Below are 15201 nucleotides of genomic sequence, written 5' to 3' on the forward strand. Positions count from 1 at the left end.
CGTATAGTTTCGAAATAATACTTTACCGATCTAAGCTGATTTAGTGTGACTCTTTAGTGTCCCTTTAAGCTACCAACACTGCAACACTAGAAATGCTGGTTTGACCGGCAGGTGGCAATCTCAGATTTTATTGCACTAGCGACCTTTCCTCGCCAACCACGTGGCAGTATGCGTAACAGATTTTCCCCTGGCGGGTGCAGCAGCCAAAAGAAGGAGGTCGTGTTTTTGCGGCATCCTTTGTTGAGTCTGAGAACTCAGTGTAATCTAGTAGCACTGGTTGGCACCATATCTTGTACCTCATGTCGCGTTATATGGAGCGATTCAAATAAGACAGAGATTTACACGAAGATAAAGACTTGACGTGACCAGCAGTAATTAAAAAAAAGGATGAATATGTGCTAGCAACTTTACAGACAGATGTGCAGTAAGATTAGCCCCGGCTCTTGCCCTACACCGGCATGCTGACATACCGTATGTCAGTTCTGGAAAGTGTCACGCTTGGTTTTTCCGCATTGTTCGTTGCTACAGAACAATCAATGTACAAATTGTCTGGATTTGAAAAGCCCATGGGCATTTACGTTGCTACGATAATTACTTGCAGCGTGAAATTGTGTCAGTTTAAATTAAAGTAAATAACACTGATTTTTGTGGGTTTAAAGTATTGGGAGGCGGGAATATCAGAACTCGACGACGATTGCTGAAGGAAAAAGGAAATAAATATAGTCAAGGAATGTGCAGGCAAACACTGCTGTTTTATATGGTTCTTGTCCTTCAGACATTCTTTCTGCTTCATTACATCACGCCGCATCACTCATGAATAATAAAAGGAAAGCGATTTGGAAAGCCAGATGAAACAGGCCACTTATGTTTTGCTGCTTTGTGCGGTAGATTATTCTAGGCGTTGCTATATTCCCGCTCACCAGGACACCTGTTCTTCGTGTAGTTCCGTCGCGAAATGTGAACATACTAATAACGGAACTATTTTAAGCACAAACAATTTAATGCAGTTTTTGAAATGAGTGGAAAGTAAGATGTTGCATTTCAGCGTTCATGAACGAAATCACAAGTGGCACACTCGCGCGATGTCACATCATTCCTTATAGGTCTGGCGCGGACCACTAGAAAACGCGCCAAATTGCTCCGTGCTCGGCAACTTGGCGCGCTTTTTAGCCGCTTTTTGTTTCTTACTTGCTGTGACTTGCAGGTTCGGGTCCATTTTGGCCAGGCTCTGCCACATGTCGAAAGCGAGGGAGAACGGCCACCGTTGCTCGGGATGGGGTGCGTTGCGCAGGCACCAGTACATGCGCAACCACCTGGCCAGGGCCACGATGATCTTTGTAAGAAGAGCAGCACCCAGTACTGCCATCACCGCTGTCACTGCCGGGCTGAAACCCGACGTGGGGGTCATCTTTTCATCTGCCGACATGGCGGATCCACCGTCCGTAGTCGCTGCTCCTGTCGGGACCGAAGCAGTTTGCTGTGTCGCGATGTGTGCGTAGGCGTAAAACTGTCGCTTTTGTGCCGCGCATGCAGCGTTTGGCGCTACCGTCTTTCGTTCAGCGAAGAACCTTCTCCCCAGAACAAACAATGAACGCCACACCGGGCGATGGTTGAGGCGAGGGGTGGAGACAATGGTGGCGGCGCGGTTGCCTTATAGGTGTGAAGAGGAAGGTGCCTTAAAGAGAAAAAAAAATATGTATGTATGAGTCGTGGAGGCAACGTTTCGGGCGCATGTAGTCTTGGGTCGATGGCGCCCGAAATATGGTTCCTGCCCAGAACAGGCTCGCACAGGTCCGTTCCACTGAGCACAGATAAAGGGGACTCTTGTGTCGCGTGCGTCACCTTACCCCCTGATGCATGCTCTTAAAATTTGTGCTGCCGCATCTGTCTGACTCATCACAGGCCGTACTACGACATTCACTGCAAGGGCGCTCGTTTCACGAAACCATGGAAGTTCGTACACGGTCAATGGAATGCTTCAAATGGCTTGTATAATTGTTCTCCCTCTGTCTCGACAGGTTTTCTCTATTATGGCTAAGTTACAGGTCATTAGCTTTGCATTACTAATAGACGTTTTAACTGAATTATAAAATCAGAGTGTTAACCTTTCACTCATGTTATACCTCTTTGTCCCGAACATTCGCTGTGGTTAACGAAATCATATCGATCGTTTCCACACGGCTATCGACAGGCTGTCACCTGGCAATGTGTAGGTGCTCACTAGCTCTCAAAAATGATTGGACGGTTCATCAGTGCCCACAAAGGTAAAAAAAAAAGAAAACACAGCCATAAAGTTTTCTTCGATTATCTATTACAGTGAGAAAACATTAACTCGTCACTAACAACGTTCTTGTAGATAAATAATAGAAGACCAAACAGTACATCGACAGAAACGAATTTGTTACAGAAATCCGGCTGCCAGCCGCCAATGAATACCAGAGTTACAGAGTGGAGCCCTACCTTCTATTCCCGCTCCATTTGGGAAAGTGGAGATCCCCATAATTCCACACCTCTTAACTCCTCGGAATATTGAGAGTTAGACCATTCCCACTTCTGGAGTGGCTGAGCTCGCCCATTCAATTCCCCCAATTGCAGTAAATGAAACGCGTTTTCTATAATTGTTTACTACTTGCGATTCTGTGCCTAGAGACAAAAAAAAAAAAATTGGTTGAAGCCTTAACAACGTAACAAATAATGTTACGTACTATTTTTGTCACGAAACAACAAACACGATTTGTGGCCTCTTGTCTCTTCAGGGCGTTGTTGCCTGTAATCTGTCTATATATTAATCCTCTATGTATAGAAAGGTACAAAATAATCTTACACGACGTCTCCCGTAGTGGGTGAACGCAATTATTTGCGAAAGAAAATTGCGGCAGATCCAACGCACGTTACTGGAATCTACATAGAGCGAAGCTTTGTTTAAATGTATAACGAGTGATGAAACCAGTGTTAGCTTCTGCGTTATTGCAATGTCAGTACAAGGTCATATCGAAGGCCCTCGCCCAAGCCACATCATCCACGTTGCAAGATGTCCAAACGCAGCCCCTTCCATCAGCTCGGGTGCGCGTGCGGGTGCTCTCGCGCACCCATGCTACGCGATGGGACACACTCGGCGTGTGAGTGTCGCCTAATAGTTATAGAGCATCGTGCTGCTGTACTGGGGGACCGAGGTTTGTCCCACCATCGGGCACATAATTGATTTTTTTTTTCAATATGAACTATTCGGCAAAACAACAGCCGCTGCCAGTAGCCACGGTCAGGAACAGTCAGGAATGTCTGGGAGAGTTCGCAAAAAAATCTTCGCTTGAAAAAGGGGCAAACATGGCAGTCGTGGCGGCAGCATTTCGATGAAGGCAAAACGCAAAAACTCCCGGGCTTGGGTGCACGTTAAAGAACCCCAAAAGGCCCAAAATTAATCCAAGTCCCCCACTAGGGCGCGCCTCACAATCATTTCGTGTGTTTAGCACGGAAAACCGCAGAAGTTCTTTTTTTTCACATATACTTTCATCGAATGGGGCCCAACTTTTCAGCACACCTCTCTCACCGCCTCTTACCACGCTTCCAGTATACATGACAGCCGGCGAAAGTACATGTAGTGCTTTCCAAATAACCGTGGGCTTGCGCAGGGTGCAATCGCTTGTGACGTGGCCGTTTTTGGTCTGCATCTTTTTGTCATACGTCTAGCATGTTGTGGCTGAATCGAATACATTTCGGCAACTTAATTCCTTCACTAAATTTTAAGGAGGTCACTAAAAATAAGGAGTTAACTCTAACTAAATATTTGTTTGAATGCACTTCACCAGGGTTACGAATAAACGTTTCCGGGTCATAAGATGTGTAGAATACCGTGTTGGGTATAATGATCACGACAGAGGTAATTATAGGTAGATAGTGAAAAAGTCGCATTGAGTAAAAATTCAGCAATGTAACAAATTGGCCAAGTCTAGTTTAGTCTAACTGGCATACTTACCGGTTTTGTACACTCGCTTAATATCAACATTTAGCGCTTCGGGACTATGCGCTCATTCTACTCCAACTCCCATTTCTGAATATCGGGCTTCCATTCTATTCCAGAATCATTCAAATGCCTCCGGAATCATCCCAACTGCTAAGTTGCCACTCCGCAATTCTGGTGGGTAGACAATAAAGAAATCGAAACCCTTCAGGGTGCTTTCTTGTGTCAATGGGCTCCTGACACTGCCCAGGCGGCGTGTTGGAGCAAGAACTATCAGTAGTGCCTCGTGGGGCAAGCTCAATCAACGCTGGCACGGAGAGACCTGTCAGACCGCGTTGTGCTAACATCGAAACTGCGTGCGCGCTCTTGCTTATAGAGCAACAGAAATGGCGTGTATTTTGCTTTGTTACTTCAAGCCAATAGCAAAATTATTCGCCTCGACCTACGACAAATGTTAGACGTGGCCGGACTCGTTCTCGGCGTGAAAGAACGTGCCTTATTTTTTTTTTTTTGTGCTGGAGTTAGCGACATCCGAAGCGAAGGAAACACACATAAAGTGTTTCTTCGGACGACGTCACATCGTATATGAAGTTATGCTTTGCCAAAACATTTAAACAGAGTCTGCAAGCACGACTCGGCTCGGTATTAGAGTATTTCACTCTTTCGTGGCACTGCTGCGACGCTCTTGCGAGCCCTCAATTTTCGCCTGCTTTAGAGTGCTCAAACTGATCAGCTGCTTCTCGAGCTAATACACAGAGGTAATGTCGAAGTGTGTCAATTATATTCACGCCACTGAAATGTCAATGCATTTCGCTGAATCACTGCTACAGCGGCCACACTTGGAAGAAAGCGAAATGGAAAAATAAGATTTAGGGACGCGTTAAAGTAAACATAAATTCGGATTTTTGTAATACGGGCCGCCTCACGGTGGACTTCTGGCGCAATATTATTATGCATTGCAACGCTATCACAAGTCGGTGACAGGTATCACGCTAAACAAAGATAATTCAAAAATATGAATGGAATTAACTCGGCTGGAGTTGCAAATCATAGTGAATCGGTCCGGTTAGACAGCGCCGCTCCATGTGAACAGCACCTCTCAGGTGTATATACCTTCACCGGATGCTGAAGTAAAAGTAGCCTGCACTGGCCGCCAGCGTGAGCGAAGACAGGCGATGAAGCCTGTGAACCATCGGCGGTGGAATCGAGCGAGGCATGAGATCGTCCGGAGCAACGATATAAAGAAGACAGATATTTTACATTATTCTCGATTTATTAAGCAATTTTCATGCCCCAGCATGGCGATGAGGACATGGACATACAAGCCTCTACGGACAGGCAAAAGAATGACGCAAACTTGCGGCGATGCCATTAGTAATACCAACGTACGGGCACCGAGAACGCAGTCGCCGGTGATTTGAGGACTGCAGACTAAACAAGGCCCATGACGCGGAACGGAAAGCGTAAATGTTGGCTCACGGGTTTCGAAAAAGATTAATTCTGTTATTGAACACGCCAATACCAAGTTGTGCGCCTACTCGTTTCAAAGCTGCGGACTGCGCTGTCTTACGTAAATGTTGGCTCATGGGTTTCATCTGTTTACGTAACACGTAAATCGAGATTAACGTAAAATATCTGACTTCTTTATATCGTTGCTCCGGACGATCTCATGTCTCGCTCGATTCCACCGCCGATGGTTCACAGTGTAGATGAAAAGTGTAGGTTCACAGTGTAGAGGAAAAGTATTCCTCGTCCGTCCTATATAGGGTGTCCCACGTAACTTGACCCAAAGCTTAAAAATATGCGAATGCGACGTAGCTGGACCGAACCAAGGTAATGTTGTTTGGCATCGCTTGGAGATACTCAGATTATGTTTTGCATTCCGCCTAATTAGATAATTAGTCCTAATTAATTAATCAACTTCTCCGTTATTATAGATGAAAAGTGTCAATGAGAAGATTGTAGAGCAACATGAGCAACTCCTGATACAGAATGACAACGTAAACCGCAGCATATTGTGAAACATTCTGGAAGGAGAAGGCATAGGCAACGACTGTATGCAGCTTTTAAGAGAGATTTACCGAGAAAATACAGTGCGCGTGGAATTTTAAGGGTTGAGGAGCGAGGAGCCAGTTAATATCAACAAGGAACCGAGACAGGGGTGCCCTCTAACCCCGCTGTTTATGATGTACATGGTAAGGATGGAAAGGGTACTAGGGGGAAGCAATATCGGGTTTAATCTCTCATACAATGAGGCCGGTACAATAGTAGAGCAACAGCTTCCAGGTTTGTTTTATGCGGACGACACTGTGTTTCTAGCTAACAACCAAAGGGATATGCAACGTCTGGCTAATATCTGTGGACAGGAAGGCGAAAATTTAGGTCTGAAATTTAGCATTAAAAAAAGTGGACAGCTTGCACTAGTGGTGCAAGGCTGGAGTAAACAGCGGAGCTGGTGATCGACCTAGCTTCTTCCAGGTTTTACTAGCCTTGGCGTGTTTAGCAGCAGCGGCTTCGGTGCGACACTCCGGATTAGCACGCAATCGCCGCATTCGTTCTTGGCTGGCGGCACGACGAGCTTCCAGCTGAGCGGCTTCTTCTTCGGGAGCCTTGTACTTCTTCGGCCGTCCCATGTTACATTTACTCAGTGCGAAGTGCCCGAGAGTTGGGTGTGTCGCCATCGCGGCGACATGATGTTTCTAATCAGTGTGACGTCATGGCCAAGCTTCACAAAGTGTTGTCATGACTAAGCAAAGCAAGAATTACGGCTTGAAGCAATGAGATGGCTGGGCGAAGCAGGGTAAGGGATTGCTATAGGCGACCGCATTGGCGGAGTGGGTCTGCTGGAACGCGGTGTCGGCATTGCAACGCGGTGGAACGCAGTGCCGGTGTCGCAAGCTGCGCTATGCAACGCGCAGTGACGCCATCGCTGGCGCGGCAGCTGCGAAGCGTTGCCAGAGATATATGAGAAGCGTGGCGCAGCTTCGACTCTGAGCCGTCGCTTGGCTAAGTATTCCTCGGTTCTCTGTGCAGGATCAGCTCGATGCCGGCGATTGTATTCTTGTTTGGCCAAGCGGCGTGATTCTTGGAAAGCGGCCTCTTCCTCGGGAGTGCGGTTCTTCCTCGGTCTCCTCATGGCTGCTACTGCCGCCCGCACACTAGCAACCCCGCCTTCACACCTGCTACACGGAACGTTTATGACAAGCGGAGCAGATGCGCTGCGCGCAGTGTCTAGGCGCGGAGTCTTACGAAGCTATCGCACAGCTGGTATGAGATTGCTAGGCAACGCAGTGACCTCATAGCTCGGCGAGGTTTTGCGGCTCGCGGCACGCATTACAGCCGGCTTAAATAGCTCCGCTGTTAAAAATCAAGTGTTACGGTATGAAATGAAAACAGTGAACAGATAGTGTCAATATAGGGCCAGGAAATACCACGGGTAAAGGAATATAAATACCTTGGTATATAGATAAACGAAGGTAATTGACTCGAGAGGGAAACAGCCCCCCCCCCCCCCAAAAAAAAAAAACAACAACAAAAAAAAACAAAAAAAAAAACAAAAAAAAGAACACATAAGAAGACAAAAAGGGAGACACACACCAGCGCTGACTGACGACGAAGAGACCGCTTCATACCGCTTCATAAACCGCTTCATACGCGCGTCTACTTCACTGTGAATATATATATATATATATATATATATATATATATATATATACTTTTTATGTAACTTTTCCAATTTGACACTCCTAATGCTAACTTCAGGCTTCGGGCTAACGCAAGTCAGGATTCATTTGTTTCGTTGGACGAACAAAACGGTCCGCGGCAGTTTCTTGGCTTCCGCACGTATGACAGACGGTGAAGGCTTCAGTGTCAACCTCGCAGTTGTAAACAGCTTACGCACGCTGCCGCGCGCGTTTTCGTATTGGCAGAGTGCGCGGCGCTTCTTCAAGGTTTAGTTTTCTAGAAGGTTTATAGTGTGCTCACATGGTGGCAGTGCTTGACGCATTATGTTTGCGTCAAGCTTGGTAAGCCGCTTGGCCTAAAACAACAAATGAGGCAGTGAAGGGTGCCATGGGTTGGGCCTCTTTTGAAGTAAGAGAAGCACAAAGCAAAATTAGTTTTGCAGAAAGACTCAGAAACATGGATCAATATAAATGGGTCGCTAAACTATACAAGTATCTGTACCTGAAAAGCGTCAACACAGAATGGAGAAAGAGGTCGAGAAAATTGGAAACTAAGTGCAAGGTAATTCAATGTGTAAATTTGTAACCAAGAGTCATCAGCAGTCGCGATAAGCAAAAGACCTTTAGAGTATTGGGGGGAAAAAGCAGGGAAAATTTGTAAATCTGGGTCCATTACAGGCTAAAGGTAACTATAGAATATAGATATAGAAGTTTTAAGGAACAGAGAAAAGATTAAGGAGAGATAGGCAAAATACTATACGGACAAATATCTATCTATTACTTGATTAACTCAAGCAGGCTCTGTGAGTATTTGTCGCCGCCCCGTTCCGGAATGGATAACAGCAAATCACCATCGTCTTCAGAGGTGCCGTCGCTGACAGGTGGCGCGGTTCGCATGTTCACATGATCAAGGAAGTTGGAAACAAAGTACAGGATAATCGAAACTGCAAATAGACAACCAGGAGTCATCAGAAAGAAAGTGAGAGAAATAGAGACCGTGAATTGGATGCAAAGAATGGAAACAAAAAGGACAATGGAGATTTACAATTAAGAATGAGAAGAAAAGAATTAGAAGGGAAAATCTGTACGATAACACAAAGGGCCTTGCTATTTGAGGCTCGAGCCGGTTGCCTAAGGACGAAAACATATCGGAAGAAATATTCGGAACTAGATGAGACATGTGCGTGCTGCAGTAAAGATCCAGAAACCACTCAGCACATCCTGATGGAATGCGACGGGATCCACCCAGCGAGAACCGTAGGTAACGTGCAACTCCCAGAAGCGCTTGGGTTTAAAGTGAAAGGAAACATAAACAGATCAGCCGTAGAGATAAGCAAGAGACGATTAGAGTACTGGTGGAAAGAAAGCATGGAAAGGATGGATACGACCTGATCTCTTAAAATCATAGGTAGCGCTACAAGGTAAATTTTCGAAAAAGAAAAAGAATAATGAGAGGTATACAAAAATGCTAGATAAAGAACATGTATAGTATACCTGAGTAAATCAAGCAGGCTAGGTGGCTATTTATCGCCGCCCCGTTTCAAAGGGGATGTCAATAAATCATCATCATCATCATCATCACCTGAAACTTCCTATGCATCGAGGTAGAGTGGACGTATCACTCACGGCCGGTTTATTCCAAAAGATGCCTCAAAGAGGCGCAATCTGCAAGGCATGAAGATTGCATTTGTGCATTTTGGCAGTGCGTTGTGAAGAACTTGACCCTCCTCTTAGAGGTTTGTTTACGGAGCATCGGTGAGATCTTGCACCGGAGGCGCGGATGAATGATCCTTGCAAATAATGCACGCCGTTGTGCTGTGAAAAGCTTATTACGGTTGGTGCAGTAATCTACAGGACGTAAAGCCAAATACACTCTTCCGTTTGTTATGCCTTTAAAGTGCAATGTGGCTGTTGCGGCACCAAACCAACTCTGCGCGGCACCACCCCAACACTGCCACGCAGAGTTCAATCCCCCTATACGTTCCTATTTTTTGTCCATTTTTACCGGACTGGAGCGTGAAGGCGCGTTGTCATTAGGCAAAATATATTCCGACATCCATACATGACATTTATCCTTCAAGCATTGCTGCTTTGCAGGTTTACTCTGTAGTTGATTTATATACACAAAACCTCGTTTTTACTGTAACGTGAGTGCAATTTGGCATGTGCATGCGCCTAACATTTTGTGTGCAAAGAAACACCAGTAAGTTGTTTTGCATATTATTACAAAACTTATAATATTACAAACTGTTTATTATACTCGTTCATGAAAAAATTACATGTACACTATAAAAAAGTGTTAAGAGGCTAGTGAAATGAACACGTTCTATGTGGACTCTCCTCAGGAGGTCTTCGCAATCTTCCGGTGCATCTTTTCCTTTCGTACTGTCTTTCGGAGTTAATACACCTGACAAAGAAAGAAAACCGTTTCGTAAAATAGAGTCTCACTCCTGTAAATATCTAGAAGGAGTTTTTAAAAGAAAAAGAAATGACAAGCAATGGGCGCGTTATGTTAGCGCGCTTTGAACTCCAAGGGAGCACACTCGAGTGCGCTCGCGTGCCACGCCTTCGGAGCTTAACGGCGATTTTCGCCGACTGCTTTCGGGTAAAATCCCTATATAAGAAAGTACCGCCATCCTTTGATAAACGCCGCTTTTCTCTCTCCCGTATCTCCGATTGGACGATGATAGCGCGCGCTTTTCACTTCTTTATATTTTCTTTTTTTCCGCCTCAGAGCCATGTTGAAAGTCCTCTGCGCAGCCGCAGTCGCCGGCGGCGGCGGCGGCGCGCGCCCGGCTTGACGGGAGCACGAATGCGCCGTCTGGCGAATGTTATGTTGCTTCCGCGTCCGCTATCGCATTGCGCGCGCTTTTCGAAGATGGCGACGCCGATAAACAACCTCCTGCAGTTCTTGATGGACGATGAAGAGCTAGAAGTACTTGACGCACGGCGACGGAGGCAGCAGCAGCGGCTTATATACGTATCCAATGCAAGCTGTTCATGCTGTTCTCAGAGGTGCCCTTTCAGAGCATTTATTTCTGCTCCGCGGTATGCCGATTGATAACTCATTGCCGATCGCAAGGGGACAGAAAGCGTTATGATCCGAGGCATCCAGAATTATGTGATCAACGCTGTGCCCAGATGCACGGACACACAATTCAAAGAGCACTGCCCCAACCTTTTCCATGATAACATGAGGCTCTGAAGAAGTCGTACACATGAATGTAGCGACAAGAACGCGCCAAACTGCGACTATTCGGTTAGGTACCTGTGCGTCTGGCAAGTAATGATCGGGCCGTCATTTTCGGTACGCGCCAAGCTCAAACCGCCCCAACACGCAAAGTTCCCGATCGCGCCCAAGAGCAGACACCCGGCTGCGTGGCGGCGGCAGGAACAAATGGGCAAGGAGAACGGACTTGCATAAGTGGAAAGAGTCTGAAACACGTCATTTTTCCGGAAGCCGTAGCAGGCGCGCGCTCTCGCGCACCGCTTCCAGGTCGCTCCGTAATCACGCACCGGAAATCGCTTTTTAGCCGTTAAGTTTAAAAGAGCGCACTCTGTTGGCTAGAGCGCGCTCGAGCGCCTTAACTTAACGCGCCCAATGCTGCATGCTGCTTAACTTCTTCCTCTTGCGCTGAGCCGCCGTCATGGCGGCAGTCTGCCCGGGAATTAAGCATCAGTACTAGCCAGTGCAAACTCCGAAGGTGTGCTTCGGCTCTTCTTTGCCGTTGCCGCGTTACGTTCGCACCTCTTCCATGTGCTCCTTGCTTTCAGGCTTCTCTTCCTGAAGTGCTCCGGCAAATTGGAAATAATCGTGGGGACGGCGTTATCCGACGACAGTGGCCTGTCACGAGGGATGCGCACCTCAATCCTTGCTGTCTAATACGTGTTTCGGACACACCATGATGTGCAGGTATATGCATACGCTGATGATATCGCATTTTTTATTCGGTGTCAAATGATGTACAACATAGACCATATAAAACTTTGCAGTCGTATTTGAATCATATTGAAATTTGGCTTAATATTGACGCTAAACATCAACAAAAGTGAAATCATTGTTTTCCCCTTTTACCTAATTATATACAGGGGTTCAAAATGCAGTTTGCAGACAGCATAGCATTGATCTAGCTCCTTATCTGCGCCGGTGGATGTCCTCTCCCATTACTTTCATGGTTCTCCATCGCGTAGGGCAGTGATCGAAGATGCCTTTGGTGCATACTTCAGGAGCCTGTAGCCTGTTCGGCATACGGGTGGGTAACAATACAACCCTAACCTAACCTAACCTAACCTAACATAACCTAACCTACCTAACCTAGGCGTTTTAATTCACATATACCGCATACTGAGCAAAGGACCATGCACATAGCAAGCAAAGAGCGACGCTACTACTTGAACGAAGGCGGCGGCACTTGCAGTCGAGAACAGCGAGCCAACCGAGTGTATACGCAGCAAAGCAAGGAAAGTTTTTCATGTCTATATTAACTCTATGGTTTTTCAGGCGAAACGTATGGCAGCGTCCCTGGGGTGCACCAACGTGGTCGACGCTGAGTGCGTAAAAGAGGAGCAGCGCAGGCACAGACAGCTCAGAGCCCACTTCTCGCTTCTAGTTCCCTACGGACTACTAGCGCCAACGTGGGCGAAAGTGCATAAACAGCGCTCCCGCTCTCCCCCGTGCGCGCCGGCGCAACCCAACAGGCCGCACCTCCAGCCGTTTGATCGAGCAGCCGTGCTATAACTCACACCCTTACACCCATAGAAAGGGCTGTGTTAATGAACTAACCCACTGATTTGAAATGTTGTTTTGTTCGAATTACACTCTTTCCGCCAACGGGTGCTTTGTCGAAGTTAACGTTTCCCTTTTTACAGAGATACCTGTTACGCTCTCACTCCCGAAGTGCTTTGGATGTCCGCCACTGGCACCGCTATGGATCGTCGCAGGAATTGCGAAATTCTTTGGGAGTGGCTAACAAAAATAAAAAAATATACTAAAAGAGAAGAAAGAAGAAAGCGCACTGCTCCTGTAGAATTCAAACTCCGCTCCCTCAGAGAGACAGCCGCAAGTCTTATCTCTCAGACAAAAAACACCAATGCACATCCAATGCACATCCAACGCACATCTTGGCATCAATGCGACGCGAATCTTTCGTGAAGCGGTTTATAAAATGCTATAGATTTGAACATTTCATTCTTGCGTCTTTGGCGTGAAGGAGCGGCCGGGGTTGCGTAGTCGCTATGGTGTTGGGCTGCTAAGCACGAGGTCGCGGGACCAAATCCCAGCCACGGTGGCCACATTTCGATGGGAGCGAAATGCGAGAACACCCTTGTACTTTGATTTAAGTGCACGTTAAAGAACCCCAGGTGATCCAAATTATTCCGGAGTACCCCACTACGGCGTCTCTCATATCCAGATGGTGGCTTTGGCACGTAAAACCCCTAAATTTATTTTGGCGTGAAGAAAATTGCCGCGCGCGCATGTGATATCGCGCACCCATACTACGCAATGTGACACACGCTGCGACTATCTCAAAGAGCTATAGTTGCCGTTGGCATAGTCGAAGTATACGTATGATTGCGGCCCTAATGGTTAGATATCGGGCTGCTGTGCCGGGAAGCCGAGGTTCGATCCACTATCGGGCACGTTATTAAATTGTGTTTTTTAAGTGTTACCTATTCGGCAAGACAGCAGCAGCGCCCAGCAGCCCCACAGTCAGGGAAGTCCGGGAGGTTTTGCAAAAAAATCTTCGCTTTAAAATGACAGCGCAAGCTAAGAATATGCCGCGTAAGGCCAACCCGAACATGGACATGAATGTTAGCAGCCGTCTCGACGAAATTGCAGATGTCATATTTATGACTTTAAATGGTCCATTACATGGGCAGAATTTGTTCGTTCTCAGCCTGTTTGAGAGCAACACGGCGGTTGCGCGCTACCAATAAGCGGGGACTGTTTTTCTTTTAGGCGTTTAATGTTTTTCGAATATTTATGTTTTCGACTAGTTATAAATCACAGCGCTGACCTATCAGAAGTATATGTATAATAAATGAAAAGGTAATTTAATAATAATTACAGCCTAATTATTAAGGAGGTATAAAAAAATGGACGCTTTTTGAGGTTACTGCTAAGAACTTAGCAGTGACCTCAAGAAGTGACTTAGCTCTTCTCACCCGCCGAGAAGGCTTCGCTTTTTTAATATAAAACTTGGTGCACGATAGGTGGGCCGGTATTTTGTAGTGATGCCTTTCCGGTGCTAACGCCTTTTCGCGCTTATCGCGCTTTGTCAGTGGTCAGAGCGACGGTTCGCTCACGTTATCAACGGGATCAGCCGGCCGTGAGCGGTGGATGATAAGACTAGTATAAAATAAGTCATAAGGCATCGCTACAAAATACCGGCCCTGGGACGTCCTTATATATACACAGTAATTCTACCTGCTCAGACGTTCGCAGTGCATCGAGGTTTACTCACCTGTATGCGCACACAACGTTTTTGCCACGAAGATTCCCTCGGATATGTAGCCCATCTTTCGTTGCTCTTGTATCCTCGGGTCTCGGAGCGCATGTGGTCGCGCACACGGTGGCACACACAGTAAGCGCGACGCAGACACTCGCTTTCCACCGCGCGCTGGTGCTGCTGCTTGGCGCTATGCGGGCGTCGGATGAGTTGACAGGTGTCTTTCCGCTGATTGCCTTTCAGTCACACGGTACATCACTTTTGGTCGGCAATCGAGGATAGCTCTCGCTTCCGCTTTCAGAGGTTCATTATATAGATTTTAATGAAAACGTGTCCCACTGCCATGGCAGGCAGCGGTGGCGCATGGTTGACTTCGCTTCGAGGTTTAGCACCTGCACGTATACGTGTTGCTTAATCATCAGTGAGCATAGGGTCGGGTGCCGAGCTCGGTGATTTGTCATCGAGCTGTCAGAGACGCGGCGTACGTTATGACGGGCCTGTTGCCGCCGCTGTGCGTCAACCCGCTTCTCCGTCGCCGCACGCGTCCTTGGAACTTGTAGCAGACAGGGCGGGCTCCCTTTGTGCACATGTATTTACATGTGCGCTGTATTATGACAGGATGGCATAATTTTTGGCAACAAAACCAAGGTACTTTCTCCACAGGGAGATGCTGAGTCTTTAATGTGCACGGCAACTTTGTTTAACACGCCTCGCATGATGGCTATTTCCCTTTGAAGACGCAGCGTTTTCAACGAAAGGAAGTGATTCTGTCAACGTGCATTATTTTTTGGTCTCAGCATTACTCAGTCACGTGGCAGCTGCGTCACCGTAATGCATGGTCCGTGTCTTATTAGAGCTTTTTGTGGTGTTCCACAGATTAGGAGACCCGTTCTGAAAAAAAAAATGGAAAGAAAGAACAGAATAAATGAAATAGGCAGTATGTAACAATGATAGGCTGACTAAAACAGATACAATAAAGAGATGCTATGTCAGCATTTCAGCCGGCCAATTCTTTATACGTACTGTTGGTCTAAGAGAGAAGGAGTAGCGGGCATCACCCTTGATGCCAACCTCTCCTGAACAGACATTTAATTAAAAAAAAATGAGGGGC

At 46.7% G+C, this 15201-nt stretch overlaps 1 protein-coding gene across 1 annotated transcript in view; it reads right to left on the bottom strand.

The window, feature by feature from the left end:
• Window positions 1–14602, bottom strand: part of LOC119436669 (cytochrome P450 4V2) — a 48287-nt gene extending 33685 nt beyond the window's left edge. The window contains exons 1-2 of the mRNA XM_037703627.2: window positions 14106–14602; window positions 1189–1455 (exon numbers count right to left, since the gene is read on the bottom strand). Coding sequence (XP_037559555.1) covers window positions 1189–1455; window positions 14106–14160 — 322 coding nt within the window. The 5' untranslated portion in view covers window positions 14161–14602. The remainder of the gene's footprint in view (window positions 1–1188; window positions 1456–14105) is intronic.
• Window positions 14603–15201: the final 599 nt, after the last annotated feature.

Source organism: Dermacentor silvarum, chromosome 1, assembly GCF_013339745.2.
Source record: "Dermacentor silvarum isolate Dsil-2018 chromosome 1, BIME_Dsil_1.4, whole genome shotgun sequence".
NCBI lineage: Eukaryota > Metazoa > Arthropoda > Arachnida > Ixodida > Ixodidae > Dermacentor > Dermacentor silvarum.